The sequence below is a fragment of the Crocodylus siamensis genome, chromosome 13, assembly GCF_052110815.1.
Source record: "Crocodylus siamensis isolate JL-2025a chromosome 13, ASM5211081v1, whole genome shotgun sequence".
NCBI lineage: Eukaryota > Metazoa > Chordata > Crocodylia > Crocodylidae > Crocodylus > Crocodylus siamensis.
The window spans coordinates 4241995-4259332 of record NC_143407.1 but is presented as its reverse complement, the minus strand read 5'-3'; the positions used below and the strand labels follow the sequence as shown (position 1 = coordinate 4259332).

Sequence of the window (17338 nt, the reverse complement as noted above, 5' to 3'; positions counted from 1 at the left end):
CATCAAAGAGCACAAGACGGCGACTGAATTGAGAGCCAGAGTCTCAGGACCTCTAGCTTGCACGTTCGCATTGCATGGCTTTTGCTGGCAGCAGTGGTGCTGGTGCAAGGGGATGGAGATGGTGATAGTAGTGGTCTTGTGAGGAGCTACAAGCTGCAAGACTCAGGCCACGCAGGGCGTGACGCACGTGCCAGACGGTGAAGTCTATTTATTGAGCGTGAAGAGGTGACTTGGAGATGAAAGGCCCTTTATCTCATTAAATAACAGAGCTCCCGCCAGATGCTCAAGTTATTTCCATCCCATGCTGCCTCGCTTCAGCAGGACCTTTTGGCTCGTTGAGCCTCAGCAGAATGAGGGAGTATTTTCTTTCATGTGAACCAGTGCAATAAGGATACCCAAATCTCTTGCTTCAGGGCCAGAGCAGACTGCCTCCAGGGGCTCAGCAAGGGGTCTGTGGCAGACATCTTGTGCTCTCCAGCTTGGCACGCTTCGGGGATGGCGAGAGCTGTCTCTTGAAGCGTTGGCCAAGGCTGGAGGAGTCGGCTGAGCTGAACGGAGCAGCATTTGGCGCAGGTCAGGCGGTAGTTGGATCTCTAGAGCGGAGCAGATGTTACACGCTGCTCGGGCTGGCGTGCCCAGACTTCGCTTGCTGCAAAGGAGCCGTTCCCCTCTCCAGCAAGAGGACGAGTGCTGTTGACTTGTGCATCTGCCCTCCTCCCTGTTTGAGTCTGGCTCAGCACCTGGGACCAGTTCTTTAAGGTGTGCGTAGGCTCTGCGGGCTCCTTGACAGATATAACAGACTAACCCTATGAAATATTTACACTTCCCCTCCCACCTCCTTTGTTAGCCCTCTCCCTTGAAGGCCCATCTTGCAGTTGGCAACCTCCCTTCCAAGCCTGGTCATGCTGGGAGGAACGAGGGAAAGGAACATGGAAACCGTATGCAAGAACAAGGCCCCGGTCAAACCATGCAGTTGCCTCCTGGGACAAATATGTTGAAGCCACGCCAGTGCAATGTTGCATGACGTGACCATGGCAGTGAATGTCTCGCAGCAATTAGGGGTGTCGGCTCCTTCAGTGAATGGTGACATTGCTCCTCCACTGATCCCTGGGAAATGTCACTCCAGATCTGAGCAGTGATCCACTCTCCAGTTATTCTCCCTGTTCTCTAGCTGATGGTGCCTAACTTTGATCTTGAATTGGCCCCCAGCAAGCGCTATCCACCTTCAGAGAGGGATCTTTCCTCAGCCACGAATGACGGGCAGAGAGCTGTTTGATGTCACGCATTGCTTCTGGCATATTGAAATCAGATCGGAATAAGAGTCCATCAAATTAAGTACGCTGTTTCTGATGGTAGCCGGTATCGGATGCGGTTCCCATTTTAATTCCATTCAGTGATTAAAAGATAAAGCAGACTCATTTTGTTTTCTGTCTATCTTGCATTTCTCTAGCAGCTGAGAGAGAGAGAAATTTGCATCCAAGCAAAGCTAGTATCATACAGGCAGAAATCAGGGTGCTGCCCTGCTGCTGTTTTCAGGGTGGGATTTGCTTCTCCGCAGAAGTTCAACCCAAGCCCTGTGTACCCCATCAGCCTTGCTAAAATGCTGCGTTCAGTGCTTCATGGGCATTGTTCCAGCTCTGCGCAGAGGTGCAATTCACCTTTTAGCCTGTGCTGTAGGAAAAAGCTGAGCACTTCGGGGTTTGTTAATGGCTGAGTTGATGCCAGATCAGAATGGGCGGTAATCTGTGCCATTATCAGCTCCTGATGTCCTCTGATCTGCATCTCTGTCTAAACAATGCTGGGATTGCACATGCTCCCTTCTGCCAGCCTCCCTGTCAGGCTGCTACTGCAGCCTTGTCCTTTATAAAGCCGTGTGTGCGCACGTGCGAGCGCGCAACTTGTTTGCTCTCCAAAAACTGGAGACAGCCCCTGAAACAGCCTGTTTCTTCTTCACCCCCACCTCTTTTTATGCCCAGGTCCATAAGGGTAAAAAGTAAGAGCAACTCCAAGTATTTGAATTCACAGCGGTGTAAATGGGAGGTGAATGAGACTGTATGTGTTGCTTTTTTTTTTTGCCACCCTGCTAGCCATTGTGACCTTCCAGTTTCTGGTGAGTCTTTTGTTTTTTATTTTTGAGGTGGTTCCAGTACTCTGGATCTCTCGCTCCACGCTGTGTTTTCTTTTAGATGACGCAGTGCATGCACACCCCTGTAAGCAAGACCAGGACTTGGCTTTCAAAGGGGCTTGTTGCAAATGCTCCTCCTCAGTTATGCTTGAGCCTCAACTCCACTCCATGGTGACCCGCCTCTTCGCTTGCCAGCTCCTGTTTAAAAAGCTGCCTGGAGATGGCCTATGAACATGGCACAGACAACATGTCAGATTCATCCTTGGTGAAATGTGGCCATCTTTTTTCTTTTTAATGAGTTGCTGATGGCATTAGCTCAAGGAAGGTGAATGCAGATGTTGCGTAAGCTTCTTCCACCCTACTGCTGGCAATGCATTTCAGTCCGTGCCTGTGGCATCCTTGTTGCCCCAAACAGTCTGGTCCTGAAGCACAGAGCTGGCTGGGATGATGCAGCACCAGACCACGCTAACACATTGTTCGTTCAAGAGGGACTTTTAGAGTGTGTAAGTAACTCGGGAGCACAGTCCATTGACTGCATTTTTTTTTTTTCTGAAGCTGTTTAGGAAAAATCCCCCCTGAATTTCTGTGTCTCTCTCTCCCGTCACGATGGAATGCCTGTGCTGGAAGAGGACATCTGCTAAGAGAGATCTATCTCCTGAGTTTCTGCTCTAGCACAGGAAGGAGTTGTGGTGCCGTGGAAGCTGCTTCCAGATGTCATTCGGGGGTTTTAATGAGCGCTCTTCATTTGGAAATAATCATTCACGTTCCTCTGTGCTATAATCTCATATCGGTGTTTGCCTCTCAAACGTCTGCACAAATTTCTATGTGCGTTGACATATATACAGATGGGCGTTGGTGAGAAATACTGAACTAATTTCCCTTGTGTAACGTTGCCCAGAGACATCAAGCTGTCAGGAGTCTGAGGAAGAGCAAACAATGTGGAAAGTGAAGCACCAGAGATTTTTGAAGACCTCAGATGTGACCAGGTTCTCCCCCCCCACCCTTTCCTTCCTCACTGCTGTCCAAAATACAAGACATGCTTTCTAATGAGAAATCAATAGAAAGTACAGGTCCAGTTTGTGAAGTCTGCGTTGGTGTAAAATCTGACAAGAGACATTGTTGATAGGAAAGCAGCGGAGATGCCCCCCACCCTCGGCTAATAGCTGCTATGGAAACAAAGCTGCTTTGTCAAGACGTGACAGTGGGTATCTCCTCATTACCAACATCCTGGGATGATCCCGTGGTCTGGTGTTCAGTCTGACACGAGATGCACAAAGCCAAGCAAGCGTTAAGTACGCTGCTGCTTGCTAAGTGTGCTGCACGTTGTGGGGAAGAGGTTGCTTACTGCCTCGAATTCCACGTTCCCATGCAAAGGAAGCCCACTGGGAGAAGAGGTTGCCCTCCTTGTCTTCAAACGGGCTGCAGACATGGCCCAACGTGGGCTGAGCTCAGGGCATGGCTTGCTGCAGGCATGGTGCTGAGAACTCTCTCCTTGTGCTCCTGCATCTGTACTGTGGGATCTACCCCTGACCTGCACCATTCGCTTGATGTGCTCACTTCTTCTCCCACCGTTTGTCCAGTCTTTCTACACGGTTAAGTCCTGTGTGTGTTCTAGCATAATAGCTAAACCAGTTCTGTGAAGCTAGTTGGAAGACACCTACCCTAATGCAAATAACAGACACTTTTTTGGAGCAGGTGAGGTCTTAGCAGGTTGCAGAGTTAAGAACATGTGCAGATGGGACAGTTATGGTAGAAAAATGCGATTGAATGCTTGCGTCACTGGGTTTATATGTACATGCTGTGTGTGGTATGGCTGAGGGGGCAAGAAAGCAAAGTTTGGCCCTTCTAATCTCATGGCACAATGGGTACAGGATGGCACCGTGGCCAGCCCTCAGATCTGAAATATCTAGCACCACAGGCTCTAAACACAGCAGGGGTGACTCTCAGTCTGTCATCTGTCTCCCAAAGCAGCTAAGCTGCATTCCAGGCTGTATACCCAGCATGCGTGCTTTCAGGTTGGACCTTCTTCAATAACCAAGGGCCTATCCCGTCCAAGTGGATGAAGATTGCCTGCCAAATTTCATTACAGCATGGGTTTACCCTGCTGTCCTTGCAGCCTGCTATCAGCTTGGCAACTGCCCTGCATCCTGGACCTGGCTGCATTTCAATGGCAAAAGGATTTCTGACTCTGTCACTGTACAGCAGTCTTGGCTGAATGGTGTGATACAAATGTAAGGTTATGATTGGGCATTTCATTTATGGGAATAATGAAGATGATTTAAATATGCATCTCTCCTAACAAGTTTTACTTAAGAGCAAAAGGAAAACAATTTATCTATGTCTTGCTACAACGGTCTCCCTTCCAAACCCCGCTAGCTCAAATCGATGCTGAATTATGCATTACAGGGATGGGAATGCATCACCATTGACAGTAGTGTTGCTGCACAAAGCCCTGTGGCTCCAAGGAAAGCCATTTCATTTGAGTGTTTTAGGGGGATTCAGGTTTTCAGTGCATCTCCTTCCAGCCAAATCTATGACCCCGAACCAACCATCTGTTTTGTAATAAGTCTCAGTTGCAGTACTGTGACTGGGGCCGGTGGGATGCATGGCTGTTGTAGTTCATAGGGTTACTACTATTGTAAGTCCAATCACCTTGCTCTAACTATGCATTTAGTGCCAGTAACTTGAAGACAGGCAGTGGCCTTTGCTTTGAGTCAAAAAAAACCAGGCCCCCTTGCCTGGCCCTTGTTCCTATCTGGCTAAATCCAGGCTTGACTACAACACTGGAGCTCTAGTAATTACTTGCCTTGTGCACCATAATAAGCAGAGGAAAAAGGCTGTAGGACTTGATTCTTCTTGCTTTTCAGCTTACTGCTTTGCTTTGGTTGCACACCGACGATCATGAAAGCTTTTGCTGTAAAATCCTTCCCAATGAGGGGAGAAAAACAGACTGGCTGCCAGACTTTTTTTACACTAGACTGATCTTAAGACCAGAGGGAGGTTGAATTCTGTTGTTCTCTTTCAGCGTACAGATTACCTGTCTTGTTGTGCGGCAATATGCCCGTCATAAAATCCCTACAATAACTGACCATTAATTGATTTACTACAGATTCCAGGGTTTTGTTAGGGGAAAAAAATAAGCACTTGATCTACTGCAGTAAGATCCAGAAAGAGGCTAGAGGTCAGAGGCCAGGAAGCCATTATTGGTTTTTAAATGAGCTTTGGGTGACTTATTGTATTGAACATTCTTCCACACTCTCTCTCCTTCACTGTAACAACTGCTTAGACTAATTGTTTCATTATGGGAAGCTTTTTTTCTCTGGACAAGGGAGGGAACAAGCTTTAAACCCAACTTTGCCAATGCTGCAAGGTTGGCGCAGAACTCCTGAAAGTTTGACGTGGAGAAGATTGAAAGAGTAAACAGGAAACAAATGACTGAGCGGAGATAAAATGGACTTAAAGACTGCCCTACCTCTCCCAACAGTTGGGAACAAAGTCTGGGGTAGAGCACTGTTCTCATTAGATGTTGCTTTCTTCTCTTTGCAGCACTCCCTTTGTCTATTAAAATCCAGTGAATCCTCATCTGGAATGAACTGGGAAAGATGGGCAAGTGGCAATAATACACTATAATTAATGAGCATAATATCAGAGCATCTTGCTAATGATAAACTAGAAGGCAGCAGAAACTTGGGAATTTAAGTCTTTTGCAGAACCTGGGGAAAGCCGGCGGCTCAGTCTGACTTCTGTCTGTCCCAACTAAGTTGAAAGGAATCTAAAGGAGCTTAACTTGGGAACAGAGTGCCGTTTTGCTGTTGTGGTTACCTACCACAAGCACACTTAACACATCTGCCGGAAGAATGGGTGCAAGACTCTCATTTAATGCTCAAACAGGGCATATGCACAATCAAAAGAAAACAGATGCATCCCGGTACCTGGTTTAACCAATGCTAGAGGTAGTAACATTAGGATACATATACATACACATATACATACACACACAGTAAGAGATTACCTCCATAGCACCTGTACAGAACATAACAGGATACAGACAATAATACTATGGTTGACACCTTGACACGAGATCAGTCTTTTGAGTTGGTCTTGAGTGAAAGGTAGGGAATAGACTCCAGCTATAGGAAAGTGAGCTAAGCGTGTATTACAAACTCCATCTTTTCATCCTACCTGAGGATCAGCAACTTGCCAAGTCCTGCCGAGGATGGTATTTATGCCAAGTCGCATAACGTTTATTTTTAAAGTCATCGCATGCTGTGTCTATGCTTGGCCTGCAAAGCATAATATACGTAGAACGCCACACGCGCGCGTACCCACAATAGCCATTTTTAAATTCTTCACATTAAATAGAACCTCTGCTGTCAGCTAAGTTTCTTCAAGAAAGCAACTTAATGCACACTTATTCTCAAGAGCTCCCTTTCTTAGGAAGCAAAACATTGAAAACTGTAAGCGAAACAAAGCAGTTCCTAGGTAGCAACAAGCAGGACTGTGCACACAGAGCAAATTCTGTCTGGACCCAGCTTGGCTGCCTCCCTTGTGAGGAGCTCCATGCCATCCACCACATAGGATCACCTACGTTCCCACAGTAGATAAGGCAGATTGAAATTGTATTGACTTTGGCTGTAAGCGTGTCACGCAGAGTACTTCAGTACTGCTTACTGCCAGTCTGTTAGTGTACAACTGAAGACATGTACAATGGTAATTGCTGATTCTGGTCACTCTTCCACAGTGTTTGTCACAGCAATGGGGAGATTTCTCCAGGGCAGGTAAGCAGTTCAGGCACTCTGTTTCTAAGGATAGTTCTGCTAGTGACATGGTGAACATGTTCCACACTCATTTCAATGTTGGAAAAAATGGACCAGTTCCTGGGATGCGCCCAGTTCTGGGAGCAACTGACTGGTCTCTTTTGGCAACTAAGTTTTAGTGGAGCCAAGTACATAGCTACGCTTGAGCACCGCATCGTATGACAGACTCGTATGCAGAACCATCATCTCAACATGCCTCTCCCAAGTGGTGAAACAACCTCCTTTAAAGGAGAAGCAAAACAACCAGCTGTTCAGCTTCAGCACAGGCCTTCAAGCTCCCTCATTCAGCAGCATTGGTGGTGGCCGCAGGAAACTGCATAAGCACCCTTCCTAATTATAGATGGAGCAGGAGGCAGAAGGGGACATTGAACTGGTCCCTAAGCCCAGTCTGTAAAGTTTTCTCTGTAATGTCACAACTCATCCAGACTAAGTATGCTCTGATCTATTAAAGTTTTTAAAATGCCTTTAGTGAGACCAGAGAGCTGATTTTTAGGAAGGGGAACAAGAGAGGCAAGAGTGGCATCTGTGGAAGTCTTAAGCAGTGTTTTTCCTTACCTGCAGCTATTAACGTAACAAGTACAAAACGGATCTAAAATCAGAAATAGCAGCCATCTGCCTGCTGTCTTCCAGATATGTCCATGCTAATGTGGCCAAGAAGCTTCTTCAATTGGAACACTAAATCCTAATGAAAACCAAGAAAGTCTTAAGGTAGCTTAAAATGAACTGTGAAACGGCTTCTACCTTAGAACCGTATTCCTATTAAGCGCATTGCTTGAGTCTTCACTAAGACGAGAGGAGGAGACCTGCAATACGAGTTAACAGGGGAATTTTGCTGTGGTGCAGGCTGCCGATAACATTTATCTGATATACTCCTCCTCGGAGATGCCCGGTATGTCTTCATCTGTAGCTTCCTCCAAGTCTGGCAGGTTGCCCCAAAGCAGTAAGTTCACACCTGGGGGGGAAAAAAAAAGTATTGTAAATAACTTATTTGAATTCTGACCTAGTTTGGGATTGGAACAACTACTGAATACATTGCTACTGAACAGATGGGACCTGGTGTTCGTAAAAGCTATTAAACAATTTTCCACTTGCATGTGGTGGTGTTTGTTTTTTTTTTCCTTTTTTGCAACCTCTCTCTGAAACATCCCTTTGAGCTGCATTTTGTAGCAACAAGTTGCTGCATGAAATCACGTAGTAAGTGGTAATCCTCATGCCTGGGTTATTTTTAATTGTATTAATTTGACACAGGTAACATTGAAGAGATTTAAACAATGTTTTCTCTTGTATAGGCATGTTGAAAAGCTGAGCACTTTGGGGAAGACTCACGGCAGCCTTTCGTGAATGCGTAGCATGCAAACCGTAAGTAGCTGGGTAATGGGAGATGGGGTTGTTGAATCCTAAGAGAAGCTCTGGTCACAACCAATACAAAGCTTATAGGGACAAAAAGCACAAGTTACATGGGGTCACAGTGACAACGTGGCTCATCTCGGAATGACTGCTTGCTGGAGGGCTGCCTAATAGCACAGTGGAGCAACCAGCACCAATATAAATAGCAGCCTGTGGCTGTGCTGTTTATACCACTTTGTGTTTGTGCAGGTCACAGTGGAGTGTTGCCTTAGAAAATTGTCTCCAGTCAGCAAAGGGGTAAGAGCAGAGTCTCTGATTAAGACAAGTCTCATGGTTGTGGGGGAGGCGGCAAGGGAAGATCTGCATAAAGTGACAAAATAAGACATGTCAAGACTTTAGATATTTAAAGCTAAAGCTGTGCGAGTTTTCTAGTACAGCAGTCCTTCTCCAAGTGTGTTAGAAAGCCAGTTCACTACAGTGTTCATGCCTTAATTGCACATGCTAAGGCCCCGGTCGCACTCTCATTTAGGTGACGTGAGATATGATCCCTAGGCCCAACAATGGCACCTCTTGCCCTGCCGCATGTGCGTGGAAGGAGGCTTGACTTGGGACTGAGGATCAGATTCCAATTGTGCCCTTTGTCCTTGCCATTGCAAGGGGACCCTGAGATCATGACCTCAGGCTCCCCCTCTGCCAGCAAGTGTAAAGCTGGGTGCCTGCAGGTCCAGGGCACAGGATAGCAACTGACTGTCAGTCCCAGCCCTGCCACGCATTCAACCTAAGGCACCAAACAAACAACCCATAAACATGTTCTGCATTTTTATAGCTGGTTTGCCATTTTTATGATGCCTTAAATTGGGTACACATGTAGTACTGTTGCTATTTATGCCAAGATAAACATGTTAATTACATAATTATGACTAATATGCCATAATTGTGTTAATTGGCATAAATGTAGGGTGTAGAGGAGGCCTAATAAACACTACTATAAAAAAAATAAGTTGCTAGTTACAATTCCTAAGAATGCAAGCTGGAATTCCCAGAATCCAAAGTACTCCTTACCAGAGGAGTCCAGTCTGTTGATGCCAAAAACCGCATGGCTGTGAAACATCCAGAAATGCCCATTATTACAGGAGAGCAGACAGGGCTTGCATGGAGCAATCACATGGTAACCTACAACATTACCGCTAGAACAAACAAGAAACACGGTCACAGTAGTGCAAGTTCATGGCTGAAGGATGGTTTGAACAGAAGAGTCAACTAAAAGTTTAATATTAAACAAGAGCAATAGTTTTGCTAGGCAAACCAAGGTAAGTTTTTAGATAAGGAATTTTATTTAATGGCAGAAAACTAGCAACACGAATACAATCCATAGTGATATACAAGTCACTCCAGTTGCGATTTTTTTTTTTTCTTAGACCTAAATTGTGCAGTAGAATTTCCCGACACAATTTTTTATTTCTGATGGCACAAAGTAGCCCTATGAAAACGCTATCTAAGATTTAAATGCTATTAGAAGCTAGGTTGATGTATCCAAGTCTCATTCTACTCCTATTAAATTCACAGAGACTGCTGTCATAGATTTCAGTGGAAGCAGGGCTGGAAACGCGGTGATCAACCACAACTGGCTCTCTACACTCCCAGCAGCACACCCTATCGGTATGTGCGCTTTGTGTTATCAGCATCTGGGCAAACCAGATTTCCTTGCTTCAAGTTTCTAAAACAAAATCCCACACCTCTTTGTCTTTTAATTCCAGAAGCCTTCCCTTACTTGAATTTGAGCCAGCATAAAGCTGATGATGACTTCTTTTAAATAGCGCTAGTATTTAGCTTAAAAAAAAAAAAAGATGTTGGCACCTTTAACTATAGGGCATTAATAACGTATATGTAAAAAGCTTTAAGACTTTTCAGCATGGCATCTTCTATCTACTTGTGAAGACTCAATCCACCACCAGGACATAGTTATTTAGGTTTAAATAAACTAGAATAGGTTCATAGGAACGTAGGGCTGAGGGGACCTCACAAGATACTCTATTCAAGCCCCCTGCTCAAAGCAGGATGGTCCTTGACTAAACCATCTCCATCAAGTGTCTGCCCAACCTGCTCCAAGGATGGAGATTCCACAATGTAAGAGCATTTCAAGGGCAGGGGAGAGGGGGGAATGTTCTCAAGACCATCTGTAAGCCAAAACACCGTTTAAAAGTTAAGCAAGTATTGTCGAGGGCTTCTTGTAGGACGGCCTGACAGTCACCCCCAAGTTTACCGAGCTGGGCTCTGGCTGAGCAGTGCTCAGTTCACGGCCCTACTGTTTCCATGTTAGTGGCTGGTTGGTACGGAGATGTGCTACAGCACATGCACCTCTTACTAGGTGCTCATACAGTTACAAGAGTTGCATTAAAATGACATAACTTACCATTTTAAACATGCAATGTTCTTCAGCTTGCACTTGCAGATTTCAGTGAAATAGCAGCTTCCAATGAAGTCAACAGTACTGCAAGAAGGAATATTATCATAGGAATGGCTTGGATGTTGTTTGTATCGGCTTCACACTTCCCCTCCCCACCCCACCCCCATAATCTAAAAGTCCACAAGCCAGGGTTTTAATGAAGTTCTAATGTTTCCATTTCAATTTACAAATACCTAATTAACAACCCATTCACTGATTCCTAAATAGTCCACCAATGACTCCTGAACTGTGAGGCTCTCCTAGTAGCACACAATTCACCAAGAGAAGCACTTTCAGCAGTTCTTTTGCAAGTGAATAAACCAAGTGTAGTTAAGATGGTTTTTCAATTTGGAAGGAGTGTGTCCACACGTTTAAATATAGTAGAGTAGCTGATCCACTCCCGGTTCCAACCTTTACTTAATTCACATCACTTTTTTTTTCTCCCCCAAGTGTCTCCACGTGGACAAATCTCAGATTAGTCCGTGGCTCTATAACACAAATACAATGGACATCTTTTTTTTTTTTTACCGACTTCTTTGTTTGAAGTTGTTCTATACGAGATGGATCTAGACTTATTTCTGAGGAATGTCCCACTTCACCAAATGCTACGTGCTGCCAGATCCTTTGTGACAAGGGTAATCGCTACCGCACAGACCAAGAGAGTCCTCCACAAAATTTTTAGCTGGTATGAACCTTAAGTGATCAATGGGATTTGATTTCCTTAGTTATGCATGTTATTTGTCCCCAGCAAAACCAGATGCAGATTGCTTGGCAGTAAACTTTTAAACAAAAAAATAAAACTCTGTTTTTGACCAAAAGCCCGACCACCTCAAAGTTTAGCGTGACCTACAGGGAAGTGTCCATCAGTCTCTTTAAAATCCGAGTAATCTGGGGGAGGGGGGTTTTGTGTGTGTTAGTGTTATTTCCTCTGGTTCCTGAAGGTAAGGCTGAAATAGCTGAAACCAGTGTGTTGGCATAGGGGCCTCGAGATTTCCAAGATCTAGTCATTAACAATTTCTCCTTCTGCCTGTCAAGCTGCTGATTTTTATAGAAAATGTGAGCACCTCCTGGAAACCTGGGCTCTGCTGCTCCAGCTATGATGTGGCAGCATCGGTGGAGGAAACATGGTTCTCTCTCAGGGGCAGTTTGCAGTGTAGACAGGACTAGTGTCAGGACTTAATATCTTTACAGTCTTGTTTATTTTCCTTTTAAATGTTAGCTAACATGACCAAACTGAAGGTTCATTTCAATGAGGCAGGCAGAGTTAATGCCTACTGAGTTACTTCATAGAAGAGGTATTGAAAGCAAAACAGTAACACAAGATAGGATTCTTTAGTTGCATTTCAATCATGAACTCCTGTTCAGCAAGACTCTCTCTCTCCCGGGGAACAGGCTCTATCAACAGACGTTTATTTTTAGTTGTTTGTTTTTTTGTTTCAATTCAAAATAAAAATACCCGTCATTTTGCAGCAAATGGATCTTTATTATTTTACAGTTTGTCTTTTGGTCTGGCTTGTACCAGATTTTGTCCTGGTTTTTCCACAGTTAGTTATTGATGAAGCTCCACTAGTCTGAGCACTTGCAGAGTGGATCCAGGGAGCCACCAGCCTTTCAATTAGTGTTGTTTGGACCCTGTTCTGAGCTAGCACGTTATAATGGTTTCCACTAAGACCTCCACTTTTTTAGAGCAGTATCAATGGAAGAAAGCACACAATTTGTGAAAGAGGGCCAGCTTTCCTCCACCCCCAGCTATCTACTATTTATGGGTTTGACTCTCAACTGTTTGAGAGCATCAGACCTTTACTGGCCTGGAAATCTATCTGCATGCTTTCTCCTATGCAAAGGAAGTTTGAACTTCTGTTCTGCATGTGTGCACGTTTCCTCTTCTGTTCTACTTTCACAGTTCAGTCTCCGCTTGCACTAAACCACTCAGCCCTGACAGGTCTTTCCCCTAACCCCAAGCTGCTCTGCACGTCAGAAGTTGCAGCATAAGAAAAGCATGTTCCAGTAAATCCTATTCTAAGTCACTTGAATGCATCTATTTTAACTTCAGGCTGCAGAGTTTGGCTTACTGAGTTTCAAAACCTCGTGGCTGCAGTTAGCATTCTCCTCTTGCACAATAAGTTGTGGCTTATGCCACTGGTAACCATGTAAATCCCTGTCACACTTTTTTTCATCTAATCTTCTATAAAGACCCTTCAGAAGCATTTTACTGGCATAGAAACATCATTGTAACAGCAGTCGAGTGCAAATACTATTAGCACAACTGTGTCTTCATGGGTGCAGCTTATTGTACCATCGTTGTACAGGAGGTGCAAATCCACACTGCTCTCGGCATACTGCTTTACTTTCTCTCCCTTTCCCAGGCCAGCCCTATGAATACGTTCCACAGGGTGTGCAATTACGTTGCAGAGCTCATTGCGCAAGTTGGTAACTTAAGTCCAGTCTCCTTTGGAACTGGGTTTTCTCCCAGGACAGAATCATCTGTAGATGGCGAGTGTGGTAGATAGCAACGCAGGCTCCAAATCAGCCCTTCCTAAAACCCTAGCAGCTGGAAGCTGCAGAAAGTTCTGGACATGCCCTGTTCAACCTCCTCCTTTCGTTTTGGCACTGGGTCAATCAGGACCTGGGGTGTGATGAACCGTGTGACCCAGTAAATGGCTACTTTTATATTCAACCTCAAAAATCCCTGAAACGCATAAAAACAAAACTCTGTTACCATAAGCTATGTCCACGCTACGGGCTTCTGTCAGTACAACCTATTCTATCGGGGATTGTACCTCTTTGTACCCCTGGCTGGCAAAGCTGTACCAACAGAAGAGGGTAGCAGAAGCCTGGCAACTCTCAACTGAGTTAGCAGAAAAACAGCTCTATAGTTGGAGAACATACTTAAAATGAAACTCTGTCATTACGTTCAGTTCTCCCTTTAACCCACACTTCTCAATTAACATACTGTTTTGAAATCGTCATGTTCTTAATATTTAAATGGGGTTACGTCTAAGTTCATTGTACAGAAGGTACAAATCCACGTTGCCTTGACCATATTGCTTTCCTTTCCCTCCATCTCCTGGACCCGGCTTATTTGATTTATAAGTCAGATTATTATCTCGACTGATGCTGAGCTCTGAACACCAGGCTGGGTTCTTTCTGCTTCTTCCACACTACATGCAGTGATGCTGCTCATGCACCAGGCCCAATACAACTGTTTTTTTCCCTTGCTCCACATCGCTTCCCGGAGCATTAAAAGTAGAAGCCAAGTTGTGGGTATGAAGTAGAACAGATTGGGACTGAAACAAGGGGAGTTACGGGCATTGGATCAAGCGCTGCCTTTCTTCTGAAGAGCTTTCTGATCACCACGACGCCGTACACAGGGAAAACTTACAGCTCTATTTTGGCAGGCTGCACATGACATGCTAGCGATGGGCCCATCCATGCCCTTTGTCCTGTTCTCTAGGACGTAGTTTCTCAACCTGTGGTAGGTGTACCCAAGATGGAGGCAGGAGGTGCACGGGTACCCCAACACTCTCTCATCCTCAAAATGAGACGAAAAATGCAGCGCAATTTAAAAAATTAAGTTCCCCAGTACTAATTTAGTGTTCAACCCTCCTAACTTTGGCCAACATCCCCCCCAGCCCAGGTCCACACTGGAGTTGTGCACCCCTGGTGTAAAAGGTGGAAACCCCACCCACAGCAGCTCAGACATCTGTCCTATCACGGCCTTACATATACAGCCCCTCTTCCAACGTGTGGCACAAGTCAGTCTATAAATATAACCCCCCTGCAAAATTAAGCAGTGGGGTACTTAACGTTTTCAGAAGTTAGGGGGTACTTGCTACCGAAAAGGTGGAGCCACTCGGCTCTAGGACAGCGGGTCTCGCCCTTTTTTAGATTCAAATCCCCCTCCCCGCCAGCTCTATCATTTTCCCTGCTTTTGGCGGGGGGGACATGCCCCCAAATCATTTATTTCTCCATCTGTGTCCCCCCACGCACGTCCACCCGCTGGGCAGGGGGGTGGGGGAGCACGTGGTGGATCCTGGGGGGCTTTTAAATGCCCGGGGCGCTGTCCTGCGTGGGCGGGGGCCCGGGGCACTCACCCTGCGGGCGGGATGTCGGTGGAGAAGAGCTGCACGTCGGCGTCGGCCAGCAGCACGGCGCGCATGCCGCGCGAGCTGAGCACGTGGCGGCAGAAGCGGCAGCGCAGCACGGACACGCAGCGCTCGCGGAAGCTGCCGGACATGGCGACCCCACGCCGCCGAACGCCCCGCACAGCTGTGCGTTCGAAATGCCCAGCCCGCGCCCCATTGGGCCAGGCGGGCCCCGCCCCCGCGCTCCCATTGGCGCCGCGCGCCGCGCCCCGCCCGCCGCCGCCCGGCCGGTTCGCCCCGCTGCCCCGCCCCCAGGGCGTGGCCCTGCGGGCTAGGCGGCGCTGCCATTGGCGGGGAGGCGTGCCGCTCCACGGCGGGCCCCGGCGCGGATTGGTGCGGGCCGAGGGGGCGGGGCCCGCCGGCCAGAGCTGCGGAGCGGCCAGGCGGCGGGAGCAGCTGCCCTGCGATCCCGGCGGCGGGAGGCGGCACCGCGCTCCGCAGGTAGCGCCCCCCCCCCCTCGCGGGGAGAGCTGTGGCCCCTGTGGCGGGTCTGAATAGATATGGGGGGCCCGGGAGATTGGGGAGGGGGTCTGAGTAGATTTTGGGGGGGCTGTCCAAGGAAATTAGGGAGGCGGGTCTGAGGAGATGGGGGGGGTCTGAGGTCGGGGGGCGCGGGCAAGGAGATGGGGGGGCTGAGGAGACCCCTCTGCTTGGGGCCGCCCCCAGCCAGGGGCACCCAGCTGCGCAGGCCGAGTGCTGCAGGGCGGGGGGCGGCTTTCCCCTCCAGCCTCTCCTGCAGCCCCCCGCCCCCCCATTGCCCATTTGGAGAAGAGGTGGATTTATTTTGCTTTGCATCAGCTACCCCCCCCCCCCCGATCTTCCCCAGTGCCTCCCCCCGGCGGTGATGCAGGCGCTTTACCTGGCGCACCTGGCCCCGTCGAGCCCTTCCTGCACGCGGGCGGGGTCCTTCGTGGCGTGAGGCAGCGAGAAGTTACATTTTTAATGCATTTTTTCCCTTGCCTCAGCAGGCCGGGGAGCCGAAGGGATCAGCTTTGGGGCCGTCGCCTCTGCTCCCGTCTGGGGCTCGGTTTGCATCATTTCTGAACCGATTTAAAAAAGCCACCCCTCCCCCCCGCCAAAAAAAAACCACCCCCAAAAACCGAGCAGACCAAGCCCACACACAACATGCTGTGCGGAAGGACTTCCACTCCCTGGCTGTGCCGTTCATGGTAGCGATCAGGAAAAGCCTTTGGGGGCTGCAGGATCTCCGTCGTCTGCTGCTGCCGCCGCCGCTGCCGCCGCTGCCGCTGCTGCTGCTGCGGGTTTTGGTGCAGGGAAACAAAACTGCTGCCTCCTCCATCCCCGAGCTCTTCGCAGCTGCGTGTTTCTGCGGCCACGCGCCCCCCCAGACGGACCTCTCTCTCCATGGACTGATAGTCTCTCCTCCTCTCTCTCTTTTTTTTTTTCCGTGAAGGAGGACAGGAAGAAAACCAGGGCATTGCTTTGGGAGGAACCGCACTGCCTTTATTCATTGTGTTCTGGTGGATCTGTCCTGAGGTTAATCTTCTTTTTTGGGGGGGGAAGGAAAACATGACGTCGCCAGCTAAATTCAAAAAGGATAAGGAGATCATAGCTGAATATGACACTCAAGTGAAAGGTAAGGAAAGGGGTTTCCACCCCCATCGAGATTTATATTGTTAGTGCAGCCTTGACTTGCAAATGGAAGAGTTTGCACTACGGAGATGGGTGGGGAAGGAGGGAAGCGTTTGCAGGCTGCCTGGAATTTGCAGCCTTTTTTCATAATATAATGTCGTAAGGAATTTGCGGGGGGGGGGGCGGTTTCCACACCCCCCTGCCATGTCAGTGCTGTCTTGTGCATCTTAACGAGAGGAAATTTTCCCTGCATATGATCAATTGTTGAATTTTAGGGAGACGTATGTATTTTGGTCTGCAGGCTGGAGAATATGCTTGGGTTTGAAATGCCAGAGGCGGCGAACTGTGCTTTTTAATTTCCACTCCCTGAGGAATCTTTGCAACCTTGTGTAGCACCTAAAGAGGACGTTTCATTTGCCACTATTGTTGACCCTTGCTTAGAGGGTCTCTTCATACCTGTCTGTGCCAAATAGCGCTATTATTCGGTCTTTCATACTCAATAGGACCATGCTCGCTGTAGGTTTCCTGCACTCCTGGCTGAGACCCCATGGTTGCAGGACATGTATGTAACGCATGTAAATGGCATTGCAGTCCTCTTAAGGCATATCTGGAATGACAGTAACTTGATATACATATTCCACATAAGTATACGCTGGCTTGATTCCAGGATCCTGCATGCCTTGGGTGACAGAGGATAGTGAAATGTTGGCTGACCTCTCTCGTGTTTGCAAAGCTTTCAAGATAATATCCATGAAAAAAATTCTTCCATGTACGTTACTTGGTAAATTGCTGCTGTTGGGAAATAACTAGATTTAGGAGGTTATTTAAGTGATTGAAACTTGCTTGGTATGCTCATAGTGTGCCG

The 17338-nt window shown here is 47.4% G+C and overlaps 2 protein-coding genes across 4 annotated transcripts in view; one reads left to right on the top strand and one right to left on the bottom strand.

Annotated features, from left to right (window-relative positions):
- Window positions 1-5981: 5981 nt before the first annotated feature.
- RUMY1 (regulator of UNG2 and MKLN1 interacting yippee protein 1) lies at window positions 5982-15024 on the bottom strand. The gene is made up of 4 exons (XM_090024977.1): window positions 14830-15024; window positions 10703-10780; window positions 9352-9476; window positions 5982-7894 (listed from the first exon to the last, which is right to left on the bottom strand). The coding sequence occupies exons 1-4, from the start codon at window positions 14970-14972 to the stop codon at window positions 7800-7802; spliced, it is 441 nt and encodes a 146-aa protein (XP_089881103.1). The 5' UTR covers window positions 14973-15024; the 3' UTR covers window positions 5982-7799.
- Window positions 15025-15241: 217 nt separating this feature from the next.
- Window positions 15242-17338, top strand: part of SRGAP2 (SLIT-ROBO Rho GTPase activating protein 2) — a 163794-nt gene continuing 161697 nt past the window's right edge. For 2 of the 3 annotated variants that reach the window (XM_090024974.1, XM_090024971.1), the window contains exons 1-2: window positions 15242-15321; window positions 15849-16477. In XM_090024974.1, coding sequence (XP_089881100.1) covers window positions 16411-16477 — 67 coding nt within the window. In that variant the 5' untranslated portion in view covers window positions 15242-15321; window positions 15849-16410. Of the gene's footprint in view, window positions 15322-15845; window positions 16478-17338 lie in introns of all 3 variants that reach the window. The other variant, XM_090024973.1, reaches the window with a different exon arrangement.

Excerpts from the sequence above, each read along its gene's own strand:
- RUMY1 (XM_090024977.1), bottom strand. The coding sequence starts at position 14,972 with ATGTCCGGCAGCTTCCGCGAGCGCTGCGTGTCCGTGCTGCGCTGCCGC. Across the intron at positions 10,781-14,829 it reads ACCGACATCCCGCCCGCAGG|TACTGTTGACTTCATTGGAA; the intron begins GTGAGTGCCCCG and ends TCCTTCTTGCAG. Across the intron at positions 9,477-10,702 it reads AACATTGCATGTTTAAAATG|CGGTAATGTTGTAGGTTACC; the intron begins GTAAGTTATGTC and ends TGTTTGTTCTAG.